The sequence below is a fragment of the Narcine bancroftii genome, chromosome 5, assembly GCF_036971445.1.
Source record: "Narcine bancroftii isolate sNarBan1 chromosome 5, sNarBan1.hap1, whole genome shotgun sequence".
Taxonomy (NCBI): Eukaryota; Metazoa; Chordata; class Chondrichthyes; order Torpediniformes; family Narcinidae; genus Narcine; species Narcine bancroftii.
This window is the reverse complement of record NC_091473.1, coordinates 184,203,415-184,231,078: the sequence shown is the minus strand read 5'-3', so window position 1 is coordinate 184,231,078 and position 27,664 is coordinate 184,203,415. Positions and strand designations below refer to the sequence as shown.

The 27,664-nt window shown below is 53.7% G+C and overlaps 1 protein-coding gene and 1 pseudogene across 1 annotated transcript in view; one reads left to right on the top strand and one right to left on the bottom strand.

Moving 5' to 3' along the window:
- Positions 1 to 5,845, top strand: part of LOC138764335 (zinc finger protein 574-like) — a 13,106-nt pseudogene extending 7,261 nt beyond the window's left edge.
- A 7,942-nt stretch (positions 5,846 to 13,787) lies between these two features.
- Positions 13,788 to 27,664, bottom strand: part of megf8 (multiple EGF-like-domains 8) — a 49,460-nt gene continuing 35,583 nt past the window's right edge. The window contains exons 30-41 of the mRNA XM_069942434.1: positions 26,998 to 27,142; positions 26,349 to 26,595; positions 25,390 to 25,519; positions 24,437 to 24,638; positions 23,870 to 24,084; positions 21,434 to 21,644; positions 20,215 to 20,386; positions 19,427 to 19,619; positions 18,948 to 19,118; positions 18,283 to 18,413; positions 17,459 to 17,585; positions 13,788 to 16,839 (exon numbers count right to left, since the gene is read on the bottom strand). Of these exons, the coding sequence (XP_069798535.1) occupies positions 15,802 to 16,839; positions 17,459 to 17,585; positions 18,283 to 18,413; positions 18,948 to 19,118; positions 19,427 to 19,619; positions 20,215 to 20,386; positions 21,434 to 21,644; positions 23,870 to 24,084; positions 24,437 to 24,638; positions 25,390 to 25,519; positions 26,349 to 26,595; positions 26,998 to 27,142 (2,982 nt within the window). The 3' untranslated portion in view covers positions 13,788 to 15,801. The remainder of the gene's footprint in view (positions 16,840 to 17,458; positions 17,586 to 18,282; positions 18,414 to 18,947; positions 19,119 to 19,426; positions 19,620 to 20,214; positions 20,387 to 21,433; positions 21,645 to 23,869; positions 24,085 to 24,436; positions 24,639 to 25,389; positions 25,520 to 26,348; positions 26,596 to 26,997; positions 27,143 to 27,664) is intronic.

Genomic DNA, 27,664 nt, shown 5'->3' with positions numbered 1-27,664 from the left:
TCGAAGTACTCGAGATGGCAGAGGTCGACAGCATCGAGTCCACGCTGCTGAAGATCCAGCTGCGCTGGATGGGTCACGTCTCCAGAATGGAGGACCATCGCCTTCCCAAGATCGTGTTATATGGCGAGCTCTCCACTGGCCACCGTGACAGAGGTGCACCAAAGAAAAGGTACAAGGACTGCCTAAAGAAATCTCTTGGTGCCTGCCACATTGACCACCGCCAGTGGGCTGATAACGCCTCAAACCGTGCATCTTGGCGCCTCACAGTTTGGCGGGCAGCAACCTCCTTTGAAGAAGACCGCAGAGCCCACCTCACTGACAAAAGGCAAAGGAGGAAAAACCCAACACCCAACCCCAACCAACCAATTTTCCCCTGCAACCGCTGCAACCGTGTCTGCCTGTCCCGCATCGGACTTGTCAGCCACAAACAAGCCTGCAGCTGACGTGGACTTTTTACCCCCTCCATAAATCTTCGTCCACGAAGCCAAGCCAAAGAAGAAACATCTGGGCAGAATTTAGAAAGTATTTTTGGATTTTTGTAATTTTCCCTTGCTAATCCCATTATATCGAATCACCATTTTTTTAACCTTCTTTGCAAGGTACAGTTTTTAATGATTCAAAGACCTTTTTATTTGTAATAGTTTTGCTTCGTTCGAACAATTGGTGGCAAAATTTAATTTACGTTTAGATATTTGCAAGTCATGCTCAGATCCCCCATTTTCTGCTAATTCTTGATTTATTTTTTGGTTTTCAACTTTCTCACAAATGTTTAATATCTCTTATTTATAATAATTTTGCTTGATCTAAGAACAGCCCCTTAGTTCAGATCAAGAGCGATTGGGAACAGGATTTGAATCTTTCATTTTCTGATGAGGTTTGGGATTCTATTTGTAATTTGATTCATACTACCTTATTTTTAAATTATATATATTTTTAAATTTAGATATACAGTACAGTAACAGGGCTTCTCTGCCCATGAGCTTGGAGAACACTGGACATAATTCCACCCAGTCCACTCACTTTGTGCTCCAGATATCCCACTCCACATTGGGGAACTTGAAATGCCCCAGGAATTCGACCTTGTTATTCTTACAGCTATCTGGCATCTTCCTACACATCTGCTCCTCCAGTTCCAGGGTCTGTGCCACATACCCTAAGTACTGTATTACATGGCATATAAGGACCCTCCTCCCCCCCAATTTCAGAAAGGGAATATGAAGAATTTTTAGTTATTTACGGGCAAGCATTTAATGATATATGTTGCTACAGTGTAGGACAAAACACTTTGCTGCTTTCTCCCCACTTGCCGCCCAAGTCACACTGCCGCTCCTTCCCCACCTACCAGAGCCGCATTCTCCCCTTGCTCTCTCTAGAACACCTGAAAATATAGTGTACATGCAGTTCAAAAAATTGTTTGGTTTTTGGAGGTTTTTGATTTTTGGAATCATGGATAAAGGATTAATTCCTGTAATAGTTTGGGAAGACAAGGTAGGGCAGTGCAGAGTACAGATACATAATTCCCTGAAAATGATGTTACATGTTAATAAGGAGCTTTTGGCACATAGTCTTCATAAATCAAACGGTTGAGTACAGGAGTTGAGATGTTATGGTGAAGTAGAATTAAATACGTCGCTGCTTGACATAAAAGCAATACTGGAGAAACTCAGATGGTCAAATAGTGGACTTTATACAGCAAAGATACATAACCAACCTTTCAGGCTTGAGCCCTTTGTCAAGGTGTGGAAAAATTCTGGCAGGTGCCCGAACAAAATGGTAGGTGGGTGAGGCAAGGGGAGGAGCACAGGCAGGAGGTAATAGGTGAATAAGGGAGGGAGGGCACTTTTGTGAGCAGGGATAGGAGGGATGTCTCTGTGAATGGCTAGTAGGCTAGCAAAAAGTGGAGAAGTTGATGTTTATGCTGTCCGGCTGGAGAGTGGCCAGACTGAAAATGAAGTAGTGTTCCTCCAATTTACAGATGCTCTTGGTGGGGTGGAAGACATTGCTGTAACCATATTTGGAGTATTGTGTGCAGTATTGGTCACTCCACTACAAGAAGGGTATGAATAGGTTTGAAAGAATAGAGAGAAGATTTGCAAGGAATATAAGAGCAGGGATGTGATGTTGAGGCTCTATTGGGCACTGATGAGGCCTCACTTGGAGCATTGTGAGCAGTTTTGGGCTCCTCGTTTAAGAAAGGATGTGCTGATATTGAAGAGGGTTCAAAGGACGTTCACTCGGATTATTTCAGGAATGAAAGGATGATCATACGGGGAGCTTTTGGCCTCTATTCATTGGAACTAAGATAATGGGGGTGGGGGGAGGCACCTCTTGAAACATTTTGAATGTTGAAAGGCGTGGACAGAGTAGATGTAGAAAGGTTGTTTCCCATAGTGCAAGTGTCTAGGACAAGAGGGCACAACTTCAGGATTAAAGGACTTCTGCTCAGAATGGAGATGTAGGTATTTATTTAGCAAGAGGGTGGAATTTGTTGTCAAGGCCAGGTCATTGGATGCATTTAAGACAGAGATTGATAGGCTCTTGATTAGGTTATGGCGAGAAGGCCGGGCAGTGGGAATGAGTGGATCGGCAAAATGGCAGGGTGGGTTGATGGGCCGAATAGCCTTTTTCTGCTCATATGTCCTATGGTCTTTTAGATGTGACTGGGATGCAAGGAACTGAAATCCAGGGAAAGGTTGAACTGGTTCGGACTTTATTCCCTGGAGTGTGCAGTTATGGTTACTAAAGGAAAGATACCAATAAAGTTGAAAGAGAGCAGAGAAGATTTACGAGGATGTTTCTGGGACGTTGGGAACAGAGTTACAAGCAAACAGGTTAGGAGTTAATTCCTTGGAGCATAGAAGAATGAGGAGAGATTTGTTAGAGGTATTTAAAATTATAAGGGGAATCGCTAGAGTAAATGTAGATAGGCTTCTTCACCGAGAGTAGGTGAGATACAAACCAGAGATTAAGGGTGAAAGGGAGAGGGGTGGGAGTGTGGATCGGGCTGCCTGCTGAAGTGAATGCAGGCTCAATTTGAACATTTAAAAAATATTTTGGACAGGTACATGGATGGGAGAGGACTGGGTGCAGATCTGCGAAACGTGAGAGCATAATAGTTTAGCGTGGACTAGAAGGGCCTGTTTTCTGTTCTGTAATGTTGTGTTTAAAAGGAAGTGTTGTGGGGGGGGCGGGGGAGAGGAATGTGTTGCACAGAGACTGGTGGGTGTTTGGGAAAGAGAAGTTGGTGGGAGGAGGGGGAGCAGCAGATCCCATCGATTAAGAGCCGTCCAGACAGAGGCAAGAACATAATGGAGATGGAGGGAAATTTGCCAAGTGCACTCAGCAAAGCTTTAGCCTAATTCGGGCACAGTGTGGTCAGTTCAGACAAACCTGCAGAGCTGTGCGATCATTTCTGACCAGTTCGGTGGGGGGGGGGGGGGGTTGGTGTTTTGTGTCGCCTCTCCTTCAACCCACACCATCTGGTGAGTGACCCTGGGGAAAAGATTCTGTGTCCATTAACGCAGCTCATTATTTTACAAACCTCGAGCAGAGAGGGGTGGGAGTGTGGAACAAGCTGAAGTGGTAAATGCGAGATCAATTTTAACATTAAAGAAACGTTTGGATGGGTACGGAGGGACTCGGACTGGGAGCAGTCAGTGGGAGTAGGCAGAATAATGCAGACCTGAAGGGCTGGAGTGTAGAAGAATGAGGGGAGACTTGACAGAGGGATACAAAATTATGAGGGGTATGGATAGGGTCAATGCAACTAGGATTTAATGGTCTAAGAGATAGGGGAGGGACTCTGCATTTGGTTTCCTACCTTCTGATCCTCTTTTCTCTCCCCCACCCCACACCCGTCCAGATTTTCGCGAGCTCGGAGGAGGCGCTCGTCCACCAGCTGACCCAAGAAAAGGAGGCGGTGGCGGGGGAGGAGGAAGCGGGGGCTGAGCGGCCTCAGGGCTGCCCGGAGTGTGGCCAGGTTCTAGCCACAGCACAGGAATTGCTGCAGCACCAGGCGCTCCACGCCAGAGCCAGCCGAGCTCCCCCCCTTCCCCTGTGCAGGGGGCCCACCACCAGAATGCGGCGAGTGCCTGAAGACCTTCTCCTCGTCCCGCCGGCTGCAGCAGCACCAGAGAGCCACCTTGGCCAGGCCCACGATTGCCCCAACTGCAAGCGTTCCTTCAAGAAGCCCTCGTCCCTGGAGCAGGCACCTGCGCCGGCACAAGGGCGAGGTGCTCTACCTCTGCACTGACTAGCGGCCGGGGCTTTCGAGCACGGGAGCCGGCACTGGTAGCAGACACCGGCGGTTGCACACCAACGACCCTCTGCGCCGCTGTGCTGAGTGTGGCAAGGCCTTCAACAACATGACCAAGTTCCTATACCACCGGCGCACCCACACTGCCGGCAAGGCCCGAAAGGAGGCGGAACCAGCACAGTCAGCTGAAGCAGCGACAGAGGAGGTGAGGGAATCCGGCTCGGAGCCCCAGCCCATCGAACCTCCGGCCCAGCAGCTTCTCCTCCGCCATCGGCGTCGCCGCCGGCCCCAGGACCGGGAGCGCCGGCACCAGTGCCAGGTGTGCGGCAAGGCCTTCCGCAAGCCGGTCCACGTGCAGCAACCACATTGCGCACCCACACGGGTGAGCGGCCCTTCCAGTGCGCCGAGTAGGCAGCAAGACCTTCACCACACTGGCCAACCTGATGCGGCACCACCAGACACATACCGGCGAGCAGGCCCCACCGCTGCGAGTTCTGCCATCAGCGCTTTTGCTCAGTCCTCCAACCTGCGGCAGCATCGACGCATCACACACCGGTGACCTGCCCCACAAGTGCCCAGACCTGCCCCAAGGCCTTTGGCCGTGCCTCTAAGCTGTTGCTCCACCGCTGCCCGCCACTCTGGGCGGCCCCCGTATCAGTGTGCCGACTGTGGCAAAGGCTTCTCCCACCAGCGGCGGCTGAGCTCCACCGCCTGCTGCACACCGGTGGCGTGCCCCACCGGTGTCCGGACTTGCGGCTTGCAGTTCGCAGATGGTTCCGGGCCTGAGGGGCACCGGTGTGGCCAGATCCACGAGTGCACCAGCTGTGGCAAACGCTGTGGCACAGCCGCCAGGCCTGCGGCTCCACAGCGCAGCCCATACTGGTGAGCGGACCCTACTGCTGCGGCCACTGTGGCAAGTCCTTCGCCGGCAATGCTAGCCTGGCCCTCCATGAGCGGACGGACACACTGGCGAGCGGACCACACCGCTGTTCTGACTGCGGCAAGCGCTTTTGTCTCATCCTCCGGCCTCCTCCTCCTCCATCGGCGCACTCACACCGGTGAACGGCCCTTCGGCTGCGCCGACTGTGGCAAGGCCTTCAAGCAGTCCAACCACCTGCGGGAGCATCGGCGGACACACACCGGCGAGCGGCCTTACAAGTGCGAGACCTTGTGGCAAGGGGCTTCGTGCAGTCCATTGCACCTCTTGGACCACCGGCGGGTCCACACACCGGGCGAGCGGGACCCCCACCCTCTGCCCGCATCTGTGGTAAGAGCTTCAAGACTCCCTCCAACCTGCGCAGCCGACTGCCGCACCCATACAGACCAGACCGTGGCCGTCGGTGCTGATCTTGGCGATGCCTTTGCCATCATAAAGTCTGCCGATGCCATTCCCACCAGCATAGTGGGCACCATCGAGATCTACTAGCCCATCCCCGGGAGATGCCAGCGGCTCCCACCGCATGGGTTTGTACATATCTAGAGCTTTGTCAGATATTTACTGCGCACTGCGTGAGGTTCTTTTGATGTTTGCAGACAGAGCGCGCACTCAAGATTCCTTCTGTTCCTTGTGAAATAGAATGATTGTTACAACCCTGCTGCCTCGGTCTATTACTTCCCACACGGTTCCCACTCCAAAAAAACCACCGCAGTTGAATACAATACAGCAGAAGAAACTCACTGGGTGATGCAAACGTCCTTAGGAGGTGGTGGCAACCAAAGCTACAGACCTTGGCCCTCTGTCGAGTTGTAAGAGCAGCCAGGAGCAGTGAGAGAGGCTTTTGTGGAGTTACCTCCTCAGGCAGGAGGAGAGCCCCTTCAGGGCGTGTGGCTCTCAGAGAGAGAGCCCGCGGTGGAGCTCCAACCTGTGGCAGCATCGACGCATCCACACCGGTGACCTGCCCCACAAGTGCCCAGACTGCCCCAAGGCCTTTGGCCGTGCCTCTAAGCTGTTGCTCCACCACTGCCGCCACTCTGGGCGGCCCCCGTGGCAAAAAATGTCTGCTGGGGTCCAGGTTCAAGGGTGGCACTCAAACACTCTGGAGAAACTTACACAGGTTACACAGCGTCCACATGAAGTAAAGGGTAACCAGTGTTTCAGGCCTGGGACTTTGGTCAGGGTATGAACAGAAACGGGCAGCCACCTGAAGAGGGAGGAGGAGAGACGGAGGGGCAGGGGGAGGGGAGGGAGTGGAGGTACAGGCTACCCTCTCCTCTCCCCTTTCCTTCCCTCCTCCCCTTTTCTCTTGCCCCTGCCCCCCACCACCCTCCCTCCTTTCCCCACTATTCAGGCACCTGCCCATTTCTGCTCATACCTCGCTGAACGGCCCAGGCCCAAAACACTTGCTACCCTTCTCATGAACGCTGTGTGACCTGATGAGTTTCTCCAGCACGTTTGTGTGTTGCCCTTGACCCTAGCTTCTGTAAACTTGTTTAACTCTTCGGTGGTTTAATGTTGAAAATTCCAGCGAAGTCCAGGCCCTTCAACCCATGATGTACTGACCCATGTAAATTGCCCAACAACAATCTCACCCTCACACCACCGTGCCCTCTATTTTTTCTTGCATCAATGTCAGTCTTTTGAATGTCCTAATTGTTCCAACTTCCAGCGCCACCCTCAGCAAACCATTCCAGGCGCCCACTACTCTAGACATAAAAAAAACCTGTGTCTGACATGTCTCCTTATTCACCTCAAACAGATATTAGGTATAATTGCCCTGGGGGAAAGGCACTGGCTGTCCTCCTTACCTAACCCGCTTGTAATCTTGTCACTCCAAAGAGAAAAGCCCTAGCTGGTTAACCTTGCTTCATCTGACCTGCTAAATCTCCCCGGCACCGTTTGCAAAGTATCTACATACTTCGTGTGAACTGATCGCAATACTCTGGGGGTTGTCTAGCCAAAGATTTATCAAGCTGCAATATTACCTTGCGGCTCTTGAAGTCAAAGCTCTGATCAATGAAGGACAGGGCACCATACGTTTTCTTATTCACCCTATCATCTTGTGTGGCAACTTTAAGGGATCTATGGGCTTGGACCCCAAGATCCCTCTGTTCTCCACACTGTTAGGAACCCTGCCATTACCCACGTACTCTGCCTTGACATTCAACCTTCCTTCACACTTATCTGGACTGAACCCCGTCTTCCATTTAGTTCTCTTCCCAATTCTACATCCTGTTTATAATCTACAGCAACTTACACTAGCCAATCTTTGTATCATCTGCAAACTGACTGTCCTTCCAACCGGCCCTGCGCCAAGGATGTGGACAAGGTGCAGACATTCACGGGGATGTCAGCAAGCTAAGAAACATCCACAGGAGAGAGAAAGAGAAGCTTCAGGTCAGAGCAGGTCAACCATTTCTCCCACAAATGCTGCCCCAGCCACTAAATTCCTCAAAGTTCGTTTATTATCATCTGACTCCACATGTTTCTCTGGACCATGATGCACCCAATACACTGCAATTATTACAGCACAGCAAACAGGCCCATCCAGTTGGTGCCAAGAATTATTCTGCTAGCCCCACTGACCTGCACCCAGTCTATACCCCACTCATCCATATACCTGCCCAAAATGTTCTTAAACGTTAAAATTGAGCCCGCATTTATCACTTCAGCTTGTTCCACACTCCCATTATTCTGTGTGAAGAAGTTCCCCCAAAACTTTAACCCTTAACCCATGTCCTCTCATTTGTATCTCAGTGGAAAAAGCTGAATTGCATTTACATATGTAAAAATTTAAAACTCGTTTTCAAACTTTTTCTTTCCACTCACATAGATTAACTAAGGTGATATGTGGGTGGAAACGAGAGTTGAAAACCATTTAAAATCATCCCTCATTGACTCGTTAATGCACATTTCAGAACTGCAATGGAAATGGGTCAATGACTATTTTTCTCAAGCAAAATATTTCAGTAACAATTGGGTCCAAAACAGTGGTTCTCAACCTTTTTCCCTATTCACATACTACTTTAAATAATCCCTTACCAGTCACTGAGCACTTGTGGTATAGGGATTATAAGGTGAAAGAAAAATTTTGAAAACCACTGATTTAAAGAACAGGTATCTAAATATTCTGCGATGATTTACTTGGTTACAGAATGTCATTCATCAATCTCCCAGCCTGTGGAAGAAGCTATTTCCCAGCCCGACAGTCCTGAATTTGATGCTCCTGCATCTCCTTCCTGACGGTAGTGGGTCAAAGATCTTGTGCGATGGATGGAAAAGGTCCGCAATCATTCTTTGAGCCCTGTTTAAGCAACGTTCCTGGTGAACCTCATCAGTGGATGGAAGGTCGACCTTTGTGACATCGATGGGTTCTGCAGTAACTTCCACGTTTTCTTGGCTTGGAGACTGGCCTTGAGGCACCGTCGCCCGCAGCAGAGGGCTGTGTTGCGCTGGAGGCACTCTGGTGTGGCTGGAGCATTGACGGGAAGGGAGCACGGTGTCGGGCAAACTCCAGCTTGGTGGATTTGGTCCTGCCGTGCGTGGACCAAATTGTCTGCGCTAACCAAAGCATCCCACCCAGTCTGGTGCCAGCTACCTGTGTTTGGCCCATCTTCAAGATTATTGCTATGTAATAGCACAGAACTTGTAACAAGGCAGATAGTTGTGTTACCCGGCCCCCCCCCCCCCCCCCTTCCAGTACAAGCAAAAGAGAGTCCTCTCAGAGACACTGTCCGTGCATTCACCTCCAATGCTCCCTCTACAGCCATGCACAATTCTGTCCGCCCATCAGCCACCAGAGCTCCAGATTCAAATCTCCACCATCATCAGGATGTTCAGGAGCCCTATCAGCACCTTCTAGAATCCTGGTTTCAATACCAATCCCATGAGCCAGTTACCAGCAGCCCATGCAGGTCCCTCTGCCGCTGAGCCCCCTCAATGCCATGGTCACCATCTTGCAAGGCCGTCTCCACGATGAAAGGGTGCCATTCTTCCTGTTTCTGGTGCCCTGTGCCATTCTGTTCACTGGTCAATTTTTGGCCTCAACCCATCCTGTCCCTGGATTTATCCAAATATCCCACCTTTAACCTAGAAATAGACCCTATAGCCAAGGCCAAATTATCTTTCTGCTTTGCCCACTGATCTTCATCAATTCCATACCCTCCCATCCATGAACCTGTCTAAACTTTTTAAGGTCAAAGTTAAGTCTCCATTTACTATTTCCACACTCCCACTGCTCCCTGCATGAAGAGGTCCCCCCTTGTGTTCCCTTTTTAACTTTTCTCCTTTCACCCTTAACCCATGTCCATAGAAAAGCCTGCTTACATTTACTGTCGATACCCCCCTCATCATTTTGTGTTCCTCTATCAACCTCCCCTCATTATTCTGTGCTCCAGGGAATAAAGTCCCAACCTTGCCCTGTAACTCGGTTCCTCAAGTCCTGGCAACATCCCAGCAAATGTCCACTGCACTTTTTCAATCTTATTGATATCCTTCCTGTAGAAAGGTGACTAAAACTGCACCCAATGCTCCAATTTTTTTTATATGTAGACACACAGCACAGTAACAAGCCCTTTCAGCCCATGACCCTGTGCTGCCCAATTAACCCCTTACTACATTTTGAAGGTGGGAGGAAACTGGAGTCCCTGGGGAAATCCATTGAGGCGCAGGGAGAACATACAAACTTTCCAGAGAGTGCGGGATTCGAACCCTGGTCCTGATCACTGACACTGTAACAGTGTCGTGCTAACTGTGCCATCCCATGTACAACATTCCATCTCCGATATTCAATACCAATTTATGAAGGCCAGTGTGCCAAAAGTGCTCGTTAGTCTCCTACCTGTGACCCACAGCAATCCCACCTGCCTGTGTTTGGCCCAAAAACCCCTCCTATCCATGGAGCTGTCCGAGAGTTGCAATCGTACCTGCCTCAACCATCTACTCCAGCAGCCCGTTCCATACACCCACCACCCTCTGTTTAAAAAAAGTTGCCTCTTGGGTTCCTGTTACATTTCTTTCACCCCCCTCCCCCACCACCTTAAACATCTGTCCTCTGGTTTCCAACTCTCCAACTTTGGGCAAAACCTAAAATGTCCTGTTTTACAATCCTGGACCCCTCTGCTCTGCAACTCCTGGATTGGGAAGCAAGTCATGAAGCAAGGTCAGCAGAGCTGGGACTTTTCTCTTTAGAGCACAGAAAGATGAGAGGAGACTTGATAGAGGTCTACAAAGTTATATGAGAGCCATGGATAGAGTGGACAGCCAGCACCTGTTTCCCTGCCAGGATCAGCAAACACCAGAGGACAAAATTTAAAAAAGGGAGGAAAGTTTTTTTTTACAGTGGGTACCTGAGATGCCCTGTCAAGGGTGTTGCTGGAAGCTGAAACATTGGAGGCATTTAAGAGGCTCAAAGACAGACACATGGAAGAAAAATAGAGGGTTACGAGGTACAGGTTTAGTACCTTTTTTAGGAATATATAGGTCAGCACAACATCGAGGACCAACGAGCCTGGACTGTGCTGTAGTGTTCCATTCTCCAACTCTTGGACTCCTCTGTTCCACCACACTCCCCCAGATCCCTCTGCCCCACAACATTCAGATCCCAAACATTCCCCCAAGTCCCTCTCCTCCACACACCACTCTCCCAGAGATCCCTCTCCCACACCCACCACTCCCCCAGCTCCTCTACCACTCTCCCCCAGATCCCTCTCCTCTACCACTCGCCCAGATCCCTCTCCTCCACCCACCACTCTCTCCCAGATTCCTCTGCCCAACATTCAGATCCCACCACTCCCCCCGATCCCTCTCCCCCACCCACCACTCCCCGATCCCTCTCCTCCACCACACTCCCCCAGATCCCTCTCCTCCACCACACTAACCCAGATCCCCACCATTCAGTGTCAGTCCTACCCACATTAGATTTCCCAAAATGCAACCCCTCAGATTTCTCTAAATTGAATTCCATGAGTTCCAGCCAACTAAACCAGATGCTGTAACTTCTGGCCAACTCAGCATTCCGTGTGAGCACAATTGGCTATGAATAGTCCAAAGGTGTTTTAAAAACCAGAAAGTGGGATGTTGAGACACATGAAGGTTTTACGAGTGGGGAGGCATAGAGGACAGGTAAGAGTTCTTACTGAAGAAACGGGTGTGAAGGTGGCAGGAGAGGATATTGATGTTGTGGTGGCCTGGTTCTCTTTGAGGTGTGGAATCAGATGGTGGGTGGGTCACTGCCAAGGATGGAGCACTCAACATTGGTGAGTCAGGAGGGTCCAATGAAGGCCCAGAAAGGGTCTGAAGGTCAGAGGGATGGGAGAAAGGGAGGGTGGGGTGATGCAAGGGGCCAGGTAAGGGCAACTGTAATGGCCACCCCGAGCTCGCAGTTAGTGCCCCTGCATTTCCCATTCCCACCTGTGTGTCCTGGGTCTCCTCTGCTACACAGGCCCCACATAGACCAGAGGGATAATACCTCTCACTCCCCCTGGACAGTCACTAACCCAATGGGATGAACCCAGAGCTTTCCAGTTCTACATATTGTCTTCCCTCGTTCTTCATCAGTCCCTCTTGTTCCTTTCCCCACCCCAGGCAGATAACAGGAATAGCGGCCACATCAACACCAGAGGCCCATGACAGAGGCGTCTGGGAGGCTCAGAAAATGGTGCAGAAATAGCCCAAGTCTTAACGTGGACAAGACAAAGATGATTGTGGATATCGGGAAGATGAAGGACCACTCTCCACATCAATGATTCCTTCGTGGAGAGCACCAAGTTCCTTGGTGTGCATATAAAGGAAGGCCTATCCTGGACTCACACTAGCTCCTCATCAGTCAGGAAGGCACAACACCTACACTTCCTAAGGAAGTTGAACGGGGCAAGGCTACACCCCTCTGATTATGTGCTGTACAGTTGTGTGTGGTCTGGAGAAATGCAGTTTCCTTGGATTTTATGTCTACAATCAGCTGGTAATTTAACTTGAGACACAGAAAAAAGCTCCTCCAGCCCATGCCACCCAACTAACCTACAACCCCGGTACGTTTTGAAGGGTAGGTGGAAACCCATGCAGAGACAGAAAGAGTATGCAAACTCCTCACCAACGGCGCCAGGTTAGAATCCTGGCCACTGACCCTGTAATAGCACTACACTATCTGTGCCAACCTGTAATTAACTTGAACAGGATCCCCCCCCCATTTCCTTTCCAACCCCATCCCCCTTTCTTCCTACTTCCTCTCCACCCTGAATGTCCTCACCCTGTCAATCATGTCTCCCCCCCACCCTCCTCATCAGTCCCCTCTCCCCCCCCCCCACCCTCCTCATCAGTCCCCTCTCCCCCCCCCCCCCCACCCTCCTCATCAGTCCCCTCTCCCCCTGGCCTCTATCCTCATTCCCCTTTCCAGGGCTTGGGCCCAAAGTGCCAACCAGCCAAGTTAATCCAGAGGATTATTTTGCTCAATTCCAGTTTGCGGGCGCAGGAGGTTGTTTTCGGAGAGGACGGAGAAGGGGGCAAGGCAGGGCAAATTGCATTATACCACGTGGAACTGGCACAGTGGCTGGCCACTTCAACCCCACCCCCCCCCCCTCCCGCCCTGACAGGTCTGCCCGTGGCCTCATACACAGCTAGCCAAGGCCAACTGCAAAATGGAGGACCACTACCTCATACTCTGTCTCAGCGGTTTGCAACCACACAGCATCAATACCATATACACGAGTAAAAATGTAACTTGAACCCCCACTTCAGGCCAAAAAAAATGGGAATTTTCCATATATTTACTAGGACAATTCCCAGAATGCAAGGGCTGATATACAAGGAGCATTTGGCAGCTCTTGGGTTGTATTCATTGGAGTCTAGGAAAATGAGAGGAGATCTCATAGGCTTTTCATATTTTGAAAGGTTTAGATAGAGTGGATGCAGGTAAGGTGTTTCCCTTGGTGGGTGCATCAAGGACAAGGGGTCATAGTCTGAAAATGAGAGATTATCCATATAAAAGATTAGAAAGGATTTCTTTAGGCAGAGGGTCGTGGATCTGTGGAACTTGTTGCCGCATCTAGCAGTGGAAGCCAGATCACTGGGAGTATTTAACAAGAAATTGACAAGTATCTCATTAATGAGGGCATCAGGGGATATGGGGAAAAGGTCGGAAATTGGAACTAGTGTAGAATAGCTTAGTGTAAATTTACGGAACTGACTGGATGGGCCTAGTGGCCTCCTTCTGGTCCTTTGTCTTGTGAATATCTCATTAAAAGCCCAGTTAGCATTGTGCATAGCGCAACACTGTTGCACTAAAAGAAATTTGTATGGCCTCCCTGTGGGTCCCCCCCCCACCTTCCAAAAACATAAGGGGGGGGTTTAAATCAGTGAATTGGGCAGCAGAGGCTCATGGGCCGCAAGGGCCTGTGACCACGTGGTCCAACTTTTAAAAATCTAAGACGATCCAAGTCTCTCACCTTACCATATTGGAGCTCCTGGCGCCTCGGACTCCTCTCACCGCAACCTCGACCATCGGCCCGGAGATCGGAGCTCCTAACTCCTTGGCCTTACTGTGGTCACAGCCTCCCCTGTGGAAGGATGTGTGCTTTGATGCTCAGACTCAATATTCACTTTAATTCACTGTGTTTTTGTTCTTTATTTGTTTAGAGATCATTTGGACTTCAGCTACCAATATCGTATTTTGGATTCAAGGGTGAATTTCAGCCCCTCAAAAGTATGAAGTCAACCCCATAAAGTTAACATTAAAGATGGTCGACTTGTACATGAGTATCAACCTCCAATTTTCTGTAAAATTCCCTTTGCTTTCTCAACCCCCGCCCATTGATTTCCTCCATCTCTCTGGCCCTGTTCTTTCATTGTGCAGTACAGGTTCTTCAGCCTATGATGTTGTGGTGACCCCATGTACTCCTACTCCACAACAATCTAACCTTTCCCCCCCCACCCCCTTCACAGCCACCCTCTATTTTTCTTGAACCCACGCGTCTAATCCAAAGATCTCTCAAGGTTGCCGTGCAGGTTGATAGGATAGTTAGGAAGGCCTATTAAATGAGGGGATTCATTAGTCGATGGATTGATTTCGAGTCGAGACATGTTGCAACCCTACAGATCTCCAGTGAGACCACACTGTGTTCAGTTCTGGTCACCTCCTTACAGGAAGTTAATGGAGAAGACGCAGAGATTTAGGAAGTTGCCTGGATTGGAAAATGTGTTTTTGTGAGGCAAGGTTCACAGATCTGGGACTTTTCTCTCTGAATGAGAGGAGACTTAAGTAGAGGTTGACAAGATTCCGAGAGGCACCGACAAGGTGGACAGCCAGCCAGCGGCTTTTCCCCAGGATGGGATCGGCAAACACCAAGTGAAGGGAGGGAAGTTTAGGAGAGATGGTGGGAGGTAAAAGAGTGGTGGGGGCCTGGAATGACTGATGGTGGTGGAGGCTGAAACATTAGGGCAGTGGTTCCCAACCTTATTCTTCCCACTCACATACCACCTTAAGTAATGCCTTACTAACCACAGAGCATGTGGTTAGTAAGGGATTACTTAAGGTGGTATGTGAGTGGGAGTAACAAGGTTTGAGAACCACCTGGGGCACATAAGGGACTCTTAGGTACACAGATAGAAGAATTGATAGGGGGTTGCAAAGTAGGAAGGGGCTTGGAGTTTCTTTTTGTAGGAATATATAGGTAGGCACAACTTCAAGGGCCTGTGCTGTAATGCCCTGCATTCACCTCAAACAGATGCCCTCCAGTATTTGCCGTTGTCCCTCCAGAAGGTGCTGGCTGCCCACCCCATCCTCCTCTAACCTCCCCACCTGCTCAACTCCTGCACCTTCCTTCCTTCCTACAATCAGAGTTCACCTTCCTCAGCCCTCAGCCTCCTCCTCCAATCACTTACCACCTTCTATTCCATTTCGACCCCCTCCCTCTTCATTTGGGTTTCTGACAAAAGAAGCAGCAGCCCTCTGGAGCCAAGGGCGGCGCAGGGAAGTGCCCAGAGGAACTGGTGGTGGAATGTCTCAGAATCACATCCCCACAATGTCCGATCAGCCACCATCCCCCAACTCCGGGAGGATGAGGTTGGGGAAACAGAGAATTGAGGCAGTTTATAATCGCCGTTGCCATTTCCTCTCCCCAGAGTAGATCCAGGAATCCAAGACCAACCCCTAGCATCGCTTGATCTGGGACCCTGCTGCTGCCCATTCCTCCCGTCTTAGTGAGAGGGCAGACCTCCCCGTGGGGCACAGCACACCCACTCTCGGAGGCAGGAGATATCTGGAGACCTTCATTCCTCGCCAGGGAGAGACCCCCTCAGCGAGACCCTCTGATGGAGGTGGAGAGACCCTGAGAGCAAGACCCTCTGATGGAGGGGGGAGACCCTGACAGCAAGACCCTCTGATGCGGGAAAAGACTCCCCGCAGTGAGACCCTATAATGGGAAGGGAAAAACCCCCACAGAGCGTATGATGAGGGAGCAGGAGAGAACCCCCGCAGTGAGACCCTCTAATGTGGGGAGAACCCCCAGTGAAACCCCCTGGGAAGGGAGAGACAGAGAGCCCTGGTTTTTTTTTGGGGGGGGGGGTGTAGACACACTCGCAGAGAACTCTCCCCTTCCCTGCAGAGAGCCCCTCCTCACATGGACACACTGGTCAGGCTGTCCCGGCTGACACCCCCCTTGCGGGAGGTCCCGGCACCATGTGGCCCCGCTGTGCCATACTCCTGCAGGTTCTGCCGTAGGGCAACCAGCGCGGAGCCCAGGCAGGCGCGGTTGGGGGCCAGTGATCCCCCCGGCAGCTGGAGCAGCAGGGTGGCCACAGCTGCCCCCCCGTCCTCGGTGGGCTCCAGGGTGAGGGGTCCGACCCGGAAGAGGGGCAGGGGAAACCCAGGGGGCTCGCCGGTTCTCGGCCCCCGGCGCCGCGGCGGCGGCAGGTATACTGCGAGCCGGGCGAAGGGGCGGCTGGCCATCTTGTCCATCTCCTGCAGGTGCCGCAGTCGCTCTTGCCGGGCATCCAGCCACTGCTTGGCCTTCCAGAGCAGCACACAGACAGAGAGGAAGAGGAAGAAGCAGGAGAAGAAGACACTGAAGAAGACAAAGAGGTCGATGTGGGCCTGGTCCTGCCGGAAGAACAGGAGTCCCTGTGAGTCACCAGGGCCCAGGCCCAGCAGGGCCAGGAAGAAGCGCTGGGTCTTCAGGGAGTGCAGCTGGTATGGGAAGGTGACCACCAGCCGCTGGCTCAGCCCCCGCACGACCAGCACTGCCCGCTGGCTGCATACTGTTGCATAGGTGGTCAGGCCACCGGCTCGCACCTCCCACACCGCGCTGCCGTTGGCCCCCGGCGCTGCCGCCTCCTCCTCACCACCCAGCCGCACGGTGTGCATGCCCGTGGCCGGATCCACCTCCACGGAGAGGGCTGAGTGTGAGTTGGAGAGGTGCACGTCCACCGCGCCAAAGGTGACGTCCACCGTGACTCGAATGTCCACGTTGGTGAACTTGGGCTGCACAGCGAAGAAGACAGTGCGGCCCGGCCCCAAGTTGCGGCGCTGCGGCTCGTGGTAGCAGTTGCTCTGCGAGGTGGGGTCGAAGCAGTACTCGAGCTCCACCGTGATCTGCCTGTAGCACTGGCGGCCCTCCGTGGGGTTGCCCAGGAAGTTCTCCTTGCACCGGGCACACTGTGGGGAGGGGGGTGAGATGTCAGAGAGAGAGGTGTCAGAGAAGCGTGAGGGGGAGAGGGGGAGGAGTGCGAGAGAGTGGGGGGGAGGTTTGAGAGAGATCGGGGGTTAAGAGAGAGACAGGCGGGTTAAGAGAGAGACAGGCGGTTTAAGAGAGAGACAGGGGTTAAGAGAGAGATGGGGGGTTAAGAGAGAGACGGGGGGGTTAAGAGAGAGACGGGGGTTGAGAGAGAGAGACGGGGGTTGAGAGAGAGAGACGGGGGTTGAGAGAGAGGGACGGGCGATTGAGAGTGACAGGCGATTGAGAGTGACGGGCGGTTGAGAGTGACGGGCGGTTGAGAGAGACGGACGGTTGAGAGAGACGGGCGGTTGAGAGAGAGAGACAGCGGTTGAGAGAGAGAGACGGGGGTTGAGAGAGAGAGAGACGGGGGTTGAGAGAGAGAGAGAGACGGGGGTTGAGAGAGAGAGACGGGGGGTTGAGAGAGAGAGAGATAGGGTAGGGGGTGGGATGAAGGGTGGGACAGACCCACCTGGCACTGTTAACACTCCTTCTGGGGCAGTCAGGAGGGGGAGATGGTTGGGAATGGGTGATGTTGGCGGGGGGTGGGACGGGACCCACCTGGTAGCGGTAACACTCCTTCTGGGCAGTCTGGGCAGTTGGGCAGCTGGTCTCTGTGTTGTTCTGACACTGACACTCAGTCCCGTCACTGGTCCGACATTTGTCCCAATGGCCGTTACACTGGCACCTGGAGAAGCAGGCAGTTAGCTCGTGCGGAGTGGCTGAGAGAATGGGAAGGACGGGGACAAGGAAGGGGAAGGGGGAACAGGGTCCCATGGATGGTGAGCAGACAGGGTAGTGGGAAGGAGATAAAGGAATGGTGTGTCGAGGAGGCTCGGGGGGGGGAGAGGGATGGAGGATGGTGGGTCGAGGGAGGATGGAGGATAAATGGAGAATGGAGGGAGGGAGCGATGGAGCGTCGGAGGGGTGTAGAGATGGGGTGAGATTGAAGGAGGGAGTGATGGGGAGAGATCAAAGGAGGGAGGTGGAGAGATGAACGGAGGGAGGGAAGGGTTGGGGATAGGGAGAGATGGAGGGACAGAGGGACGAAGGAGTTGGGGATGGAGAGAGATGGAGGGACGGAACAGTTGGGAATGGAGAGAAGGAGGGACAGAATGGTTGGGGACGGAGAGAGGGAGGGACAGAACGGTTGGGGACAGAGAGAGGGAGGGACAGAACGGTTGGGGACGGAGAGAGGGAGGGACAGAACGGTTGGGGACAGAGAGAGGGAGGGACAGAACGGTTGGGGACGGAGAGAGGGAGGGACAGAACGGTTGGGGACGGAGAGAGGGAGGGAAGGGGGGGGTTAGGGACGGAGGGATTGGCGATGGGGAGAGAAGGAGAGATTAGCGATGGGGAGAGATGGAGGGACTGAAATGACCTACTTGGTACAGCGCCCATCCAGCAGGAAGTAACCCTCGAGGCAGGTCTGGCAGCGCTCCCCAGAGCTGTTGTTCTGACACTCCACACACAGTGCGTTGTCCTGCGTCGGCCCTTCCAGCACCCAGCTCGGAATCTGTGCACAGGAAAGGGTCAGCTTGGGGATTGTGGAAACAGGCGTCACCTGCAGTAGTAACCTGGTCGGGGTCGTGGGTCAGTGAGGGTTACTGGCCTGGTCGGGAGTCAGGGGGTAATGACCTGGTTGGGGTCAGGGGTCAGTGTGGGTTACTGATCTGGTTGGGAGGAGGGGGTACTAATCTGGTTGGGAGTTTGGGGGAAATTACTTGATTTAGGGTCTGGACGGTACTGACCTGGTCAGGGGTCCAGGGGTACTTATCTGGTCAGGGGTCCGGGGGGGTTCCTGACCTGGTCGGGGGTCTGGAGGGTTCCTGACCTGGTTGGGGGTCCGGGGGCGGGGGGGTCCTGACCTGGTCGGGGGAGGTTCCTGACCTGGTCGGGGGTACTGACCTGATTTGGAGTCCGGGGGGGGGGGGTACTGACCTGGTCAGGGGTCTAGGGAATACTGACCTGGTCAGAGGTCCGGGAGGGTACTGACCTGGTCAGGGGTCTGGGGGGTACTGACCTGGTCAGGGGTCCGGGGGGTACTGACCTGGTCAGTGGTCAGGGGGAACCTCTCGGGGTCCTGCCGCCATTTCTCGTACTCCTCCTTGGTTACGCAGACGTGAGTGTTGTTGTTGCAGAAGGTGGAGCAAGATTCACATCTCCCTCCGTCCACAGCTGAGCCCACATACAGGGGCTGGCACTTCTCACAATGATCTCCCTGCCGGCAAGGACCATGGCCAGGGTCAGTGATGCAGAGAACAACCACCACCCCCCACCCCCCCCATCTTCACCTGGAGATCCAACCCAGGTGCTCCCGTGCATTCGCTCTCCCCGCCCTCCCTGACATCCCCTACTCACCACCCCTCTTCCCCCCTCTCTCCACCCCTTCTTTCCCCCTGCCCACCCCTCCTTCTCCCACCCCTTCTTCCCTCACTTCCACATCCCACCCTCCCTGACCATCCCCTTCACCGCAATGCTGCACTCTGATCCTGTCCCTCACCGCGACCCTGCCCTCTGACCCCTCACCTTGGTGTTGTTGACACACTGCAGGCAGTGGTCTCTGGTACTGACGCTCTCACACTCGCTGTGCTGGTTACACCGACACGTCACCGAGCACTGAGGCCCCACGTAACCAAAATGGCAGCGGCAATGGTTGGGCTCTACACACGTCCCATTCACACAGCCCTGCTCACACACAGGCCGACACAGTCCCAGCACACTGGGACACGGAGGGGGCAGCAGAAAGGGATGGAGAGGGAGGGAGAGGGCAGGAGAGAGGAGATGAGAAGGAAAGAGGGAGGAGGGGTGAGTGGAGGTAGAAGGGGGAGGGAAGAGAGAATGGGGAAAGGGAGAAGAGGGATGGGGAAAGGGTAGGAGATGGGGAGGGGGTCATGGGGGTGAGATGGGGAGTAAGGGAGGAGTAGAGTTAAAACCAGGAATGACTACATCACAGTGTAAATATAGAATAAAGATCATTTCCCCCGGCACCCCTCCTACCCCCCTCCTACTTCCCCCTCACCCCTCCACCCCCACACCCCTCCCCTCTCTCCATACCCCCTCTCCCTCCCCTCCCACTCCCTCTCCTCCCACCTCCCTTTATCCCCCACACCCATCCCCTCCCACCTCCCCTTCTCCCCCACACATGCCATCACCCCTCCCTCCCCATTTCACACCCTCTCCTCCCTTCCCCCTAACCCTGCCCTCCTGCTCACATGTACCTTCCCCTCCCTTCCCGAACCCACCCACCATTCCTCCCCACTCTCCCCCTCCACTCCTCCCTTCCACCTATCCCTCCTCACACCCCACTCACCCACCTGTCCTGCATGTAGCCGGGCCGGCATATACACAGGTAGCCGTGTCGCCGGTCGGTACAGTTCTGTGTGCTGTCACAGTCATGGTGGCCGTTGAGACACTCGTTCTCCGAGGGGCAGGACATGAAGGACCAGTTTCCATCACCTTCCCCCTGCCCACAGCTCCAGGGCCCACCTATGGTGGGGGGGAGGTGGGTGGGGGGGGGGGGGGGGGAAGGTGGAGAGAGGGAGAGGGGTTTAACGGGTGGAGGGCATACCAAACCCACCCACACCAAGGTATGGAGGAGACACCACCCAATTCCCACCCAGGTGGGGGAGGGGACTTCATGCCCACACACAAACCGTCATATTTGCCCAGTACCAATAAACTCCCCTCTGGCATGTCCCCTTCCCTGGTACACACACTGAGTAAACACTGCACCTGGTATACACCATCCCTATACACAACGTCCCCAGTAAACATTGTCCTTGGTAAACACTGTCCCCGTACACATCGCCCCCAGTAAACATGGTCCCCTTATGCAACATCCCTGGCAAACACCATCGACGGTAAACGCCATCTATGGTAAACACCATCTTTATATACACTGCCTCAGTAAACACTGTCTCAAGTAGACACACCCTAATAAACACAGTCCTTGGTAAACACCTGCCCTGGTAAACGTTGTCCCTGGTAAACACCATCCCACACCCCTCCCCCAGCAAACACCATCCCCGTATGCAACGCCCACCGTCCCTGCACACACACCCTATAAATATTGTCATCATACACTCCATTCCCATGCCCCATGTCCCATCCCTTGGCACACACTCTGGGAAACACCATCTCTGGTACACACTCCGGGTAAAATCACTCCAGGTAAACACCATCCTCATACATGCTATCCCCAGTAAACACCGACCCTGTATGCACCGTTCCGGTAAATACCATCCCCAAACACACTTTCCCTGGGAAACAACATCCCCAGTAAACATCAGTTCCCTGGTAAACACCATCCCTGACAAACAATGTACCCCCTAAACTCCTTCCCCAGTAAACACTGTACCTGGTAATCATTGTCCCTGGTACACACCATCCGCATACACACAGTCTCGATCAACACCGTCCCTGCTGAATACCCCCAAATAAACACAATCCTTAGTAAACATCTTCCTTGGTAAACTGCCACCAGTAAACACCATCCCCTCACCCACCTCCCCGTAAACACCGTCCCGTACGCACCGTGCCAGGGTCCACTCAGACCACCCTCCATGCAGCGGCCGACACCGTTGAGGCCGGGGGTGGAACACCAGCCGCAGTGGGAGTGCCGCACACAATGCGAACACTGCTGATGAACTGCGCAGCCCAGGCCACAGCTCGCCGACCTCCCGCGCAGAGTCCGGCCGCACATCCCTCCGGCACAGCGCAATGGCAGGAAGCTTGGGCTCATGCACTGGTGGGGGGCCGGGGGGAGAGAGCAGAGCGGGATGGGGGGGGGAATGGGGAACAGAGGAGGAGAGTGGAAGTAGTGGTGGAAGGGAGACAGGGGAAGTGAGAGAGAGAGAAAAGGGAGGGGTGAGAGAAAGGGAAGGAGGGAAGGGAAGGAGAGGAGGAAGAGGTAGAGAGGAGGGGGGTTGGAGGGAAGGGAGGAGAGGGGGACGGTGAGAGGGGAGGTGGAAGGACAGAGGTGGGGAGGGGAGGGAGGAGAGGGGATGGTGAGAGGGGAGGGAAGGAAGGACAGAGTGGGAGAGGAGAGGGGAGGGAGGGCGGTGAGGGAGGAGGAACAGTGAGAAAGTATTCTATACGTGTACTGAGCAAACTTACAGTCAAGGCTGGATTTGAACTATAACAGTGTTGTGCTAACCAGGCCCATTAAGGAGAGCGGTGTGAGTGTGGAACGAGCTGAAGTGGGTGAATTTGGGCTCAATTTTGACATTTAAGAAACATTTGGATGGGTTGACGGATGGGAGGGGTGTGGAGGGATATGGCCCTGGTTCCGGAAGAATAATAGGTCTGCACAGATGAGAAAGGTGATGGTGTCTTGCCAGCGGTGGAACAGTCGATGTGGTTTACACGGTCGCTAACCAGGCTTCCTCGTACAACCTTTCTACATTGGCTTTTATGGAATTTAATGCAGATAAGTGCGAGGTGCTGCACTTTGGAAGGACAAGCCAAGTTAGGACATACATGGTAAATGGTAGGACTGAGAAATCTGGGAATATAGATGCGTAATTCCCTGAAAGTGGCATCACAGGTGGACAGGGTTATGATAAGAGCTTTTGGCCTTCATAAATCAAAGTATTGAGTACAGTAGGTGGGATGTTATGGTAATTGTATAAGATATTGGTGAGACTAAATTTGTTGTTTTGTGCGCAGTTTTGGTCACCGAACTACAGGAAGGATCTCAGTAAGATAGAAAGAGGGCAGAGAAGATTTACCAGGATGTTACCCAGACTTCAGGAACCGAGTTACAGGGAAAGTTTAAACAGGGTTAGGACTTTATTCCCTGGAGGGGAGATTTGATCAAGGTACACAAAATTATGAAGGGGATAGACAGAGTAAATGCAATTAGGCCTTTCCCACTGAGGGGAAGTGAGATACAAACCAGAAGACATGGGGTGAAAGGGGAAAAGTTTAGGGGGAAATTTTTCATGAAGAGAGTGGTGGTGGGGCTGGGGGTTGAGGGAGGAGGGGGGAGGAGGGGGGAGGGTGGAGGGTGGAATGAGCTTCCAGTTGAAGTGGTGAATATGAGCTCAAATTTAACATTTAAGAAAAATATCAACAGGCAAGGTTAGCAGAGCCGGGGCTTTTTTCTTTGGAGCGTAGAAAGATGAGAGGAGACTTAATAGAGGTCGACAAGATTATGAGAGGCATAGATAGGGTGAACGGCCAGCACCTTTTTCCCAAGGTGGGAGTAGCAAGGTGAAAGGACATCTGTGCAAGGTGGAGAGAGGAAGGTTTAGGGGAGACATCAGGGGTATTTTTCTTTTTTTACATGGAGAATTGTGGGTGTCTGGAATGTCTGGCCAGAGGCAGTGGTGGGTGGAATGACCTTTTGTAAACCTCCCCAGACTCACCCTTCATCCATCTATCACAGATAGGGTTCTCCTCCCATCCTCTCCCCCAGCCTATCTCCTGATTCCCCTCTTCTTCCAGCTACTTGGTCCCCCCCTCTCCCTCTAGACAGAGTTGTCCCCTCCATCCTCTCCCCCACATACCCCATGATCCCCTCTTCCCCCACATGAGACCCCTCCCCTATCATTCAGGAGACCCTTCCTCCTCCCCCCGATGAGAGCCACCCCCTCCCTCAGATGAAGGAGCCCCACTCCTTCCCCCACATTTAGGAGACACCTGCCCCCAACAGAGAGAAAACCTCACCCACCCTCCGCCCCCCCAGATGAGTCCCCTTCCCCTCCCTCCACATGGGAGACCCTTCCTTCCCCCCCTCAAATGGGGAGAACCCTCCCCTTCCCCCAGATGGGACACAACTTGCCCCTCCCCCAAGACAGGAGACCCATTCCCCCTCCGCCCAGACTGGAATCCTCCCCCCACCTCCCTCAGACCCCTGGACTCCTATCCCAGACAGGAGAGCCTTGCCACAGACAGAGCTCTACCCTAGACAGAACCCTACCCCAGTCCAGAGAGTCCTGCCACAGATGCCCAGCCGCAGACGCTCACCTGCCTCAGGGCCAGACTCCAGATGCAGCACTGCCAGCCGCCATCAGCACCGGTGGAGGCCAGGCAGTCAGGGCAGGCGGTGAATTCGTGGCAGGGAGTGGGGCAGGTTGCTGGGGGCGATGACTCCACGGGCATGGGGGACACGTTGCGAAGCGAGTGGCTGAAGCAGGTCCAGTCGTAGGTCGGACTGACGCTGAGTATGCGTCGTGTCTCCCCTGGAACCAAAACACCAGGTCAGTTGTGTGTTTGAATTGGCAGGTCCATAAACTCGCGTTTACCCATGTGCTTGGCTGGGCAGGTTCGTGTAATCGTTTACCTGTGTGCTGGAACGTGCAGGTCCACATACTCAAGTTTACCTGTGTTTGAATGGGCAGGTCTGGGTACTCATGTTTACCAGTGGATATGAACATGCAGGTGCATGGGTTCGTGTTTACCCATGTTTGAATGGGCAGATCCACATCTTTGAGTCCATGTACTCAAGTTTACCTGTCTCTCTGAATGGGCAGGTCAGTGTTCACAAGGTTTACCTAGGCATTTGAGCGGGCAGGACCACGTACATGGGATTACCTGTGCGTTTGAACTGGCGGGTCCACATACACTTGCTGGACGCTGTACACTTGTAGCAGTCGGATGCCTCACACGAGATCTCAGAGCAGTTGCCAGCGAGGAAGATTTCGCGTTGGTTGATGCGGCAGTCATTCTCTTTGCTGCAGCTAGCCTTAGCGCTGATGCAGGCCCCCTCAGGACAGTTTGTGCACCACTTACACCTCTGAACAGAACAAAAGAGAGCCAATCACAGGATGGGGACAGACAGCCAATCGGAGGTCGGCGACTGAGGGAAGCAATGAGAGGTCGGGGACTGAGGGAAGCAATGAGAGGTCGGGGACTGAGGGAAGCAATGAGAGGTCGGGGACTGAGGGAAGCAATGAGAGGTCGGGGACTGAGGGAACCAATCGGAGTTCGGGGACTAAGGGAGCCAATCGGAGGTCGGGGACTGAGGGAGCCAATCGGAGGTCGGGGACTGAGGGAGCCAATCGGAGGTCGGGGACTGAGGGAGCCAATCGGAGGTCGGGGACTGAGGGAGCCAATCGGAGGTCGGGGACTGAGGGAGCCAATCGGAGGTCGAGGACTGAAGGAGCCAATCGGATGTCGGGGACTGAGGGAGCCAATCGGAGGTCGGGGACTGAGGGAGCCAATCAGAGGTCGGGGACTGAGGGAGCCAATGGGAGGTCGGGGACTGAGGAAGCCAATCACAGGCCAGGAATGGAGGGAGAAGGAGAATGTGCCATGAATATGCATGAGGCTACATGTCAGAGGTCTCAGGGTCTGCCTAAATGGGGTGAGAGGTCACAGGGCAGATCAGTGGACTGTGGGGTCACTGGGCAGGTTTCTGTGGGGTGACAGGTCACTGGGAGGGTCTCTGCAGGGTGAAGAGTGACAGAAGAGGTTTTGTGGGGTGAGAGGTCATGGGACAGGTCTCTTTGGGGTGAGAGGACACACATGTGGGCTCTGTCACTCACCTGCCGCTGCGTCTGCCCTGCGATCCTGGGGTGAAGGGCCAAACACTCGCTGCATGTCTTCAAATGTCGGCAGGGCTCTGAGAGTCGGGGCCAAGGGTCACAGGGGGAGGGATCCACATCACGGGATAATCTGCAGAGAGGGATCACGGGTCAGGAGGAGTTGTCACAGGTCAGGAGGTGGGGTCCACGTTCCAGAACTTCCTGCAGAGAGAGGGGGCATGGGGGTGTGGGAAAGGTACACATCCCGGGGTAATCTGTGGGGTTGGGGGGGTGCAATGAGGGCTTTGAGAGAGGGGAAGGGAGAGGTGAGGGTGGAGAGTGAATAGAGGAGGGGAGATTAGGGCATGGATTCAGGGGGAGATGATTGGGAGGGGTTGGGCAGGAGAAAGGGGGAGCTAAGGGGGTGAGGGAGTAGGGGGAAGCTGGGAGAGGCATGGGGAAGAGGGAGGGGGTCATGGGCAGGAGATGGGATGAGGGAATCAGGGGAGGAAGATGCACAGGGAGGGGGAGAGATGGAGGACAGGCGAATGGGGAGGGGAGAGGAGGAGGGGTTAACGGGGAGAGGGGATGGGGAGGGGAGATAAGGTGGGAGGAGAGGGAGAGGTGGCACTAGGACAGATGTGCAGAGAGATTTCAACGACTCTCCCCCTCCCACCTCGCTGTTGAGGACTGGGGTAATCAGAATCAAGCCACAGAAGTCAGTGGCCCTGGATGGGGGGAGGGGTGAGGGAATCAGAGGAGTGAGAGGAAGAATGAAGAAGAGGGTGGGGGTGGAGGATGGAGAATGAGGGTGATGCAGAGAGGGAGGAAGAGCTGGGGAGGGTGGGAGGGGAGGAGGGGGAAGAAAAGAGAGTGATGAGTGTGTGGGAGGTGGAGGGAGGGAGGTGATGGGTAAGAGATTGATGGAGTAAGAGTGTGTGAGGTTCACTCGTCAGTAGAGCCTGTGCTCGCTGCCCTACCTGTCAGCCTCCTCGGTGGACAGGCAGCTGCCATTGTCCACTGATCGACACCACACACAGCCGCCGGTGCTGTCACTGCAGTTCTCAGGGCTTCCAAACACCCGGCACGGGTCGAGGGGCACAGATACAGACACCAGAGAGCCTAGCATCACACCACTGAACCCCCCTGACACGTACAGCTTATCCCCAAAGGTGACCGCTGCCTGGGCTATCGATCCGTTCAAAGGCTCTCCCAGCACTGACATCCCTATAGAGAGAGGGTGGAGGGGGGTGGAGAGAGGGAAATGGAGAGAGGGGGAGGTAGGAGGTGGAGGGGGAGAAGGATAAAGAGGGGAAAAGAGAGAGAAAAGGGGAGAGAGGGGTCAGAGAAAGAAGGGAGAGAGAGGAAAGAGAGGTGGAGGGGTAAAGGGAGAACCAGGAAGGAAAGAGAGTTAGAACTCGTTTGAAGGGGAGTGTTTGAGTTTGTATGGGGCCCCTCCCCACTCATCACTGGCCCCTCTCCTCACCCCACCCCCTCCCCATTCCTCCTCCCCTCACCCCGTCCCCTCCCTGGTTCTTCCCCACTCCTCCCCCCCACCCCTTCCCGAGTCCCATCTCCCATCTCCCCCTTCCTCCCACACCCCATCCCATTGCCTCTCCATCACCATACCTGTGGGATAGGGCCTGACCCAGGTGTTGGTGCCGATGTGGTAGAGGAGGACGTTGTGGGTGAAGTCTCGGTGCTGGGACCTGCCGCCTACCACCACCATTGTGTGATGCAGGAGTCCTGCTGTGTGGAAGAACCGGGAGGGGGGCTGGAAACAGAGCACAGGGTTAGGGCAACCTCGGCACTGGCTACAAGGGTCTGGGCACTGCCATGAGGGTCTGGGTATCTGGGCCCTGGGGTTTCTGGAGGGTCTGGGTATTGACCTAGGGGGTCTGGAGTGTCCGTGCACCGGCCTCGGTGGTGAGGATCTCAGGGGTGGTGATCCTGTGGTTTGCGATCTGGGGGAGGGTGAAGTTTCTGCCTGTTTATTTTTTTTCTACCAAAGTGCACGACTGTCCACTTTCCAATGTTGTATTTCATTTACCACTTCTCTGCCCATTCTCCTCATCTGTCTTGTGCAGCCTCCCTGTTTCCTCTACACGACCCGCTCCTCCACCTGCCTTCATATCACCCGCAAACTTGGCCACAAAGTTACTCAGTCCACAATCCCAGTCGTTAATATACAACATAAAGAGAAGTGGCCCCAACACCGACCTCTAACACCACGAGCGACTGGCAGCCATCCTGAATGTGTATTCCCACTCTCTGCTTCCTGCCCACCAGCCAGTGC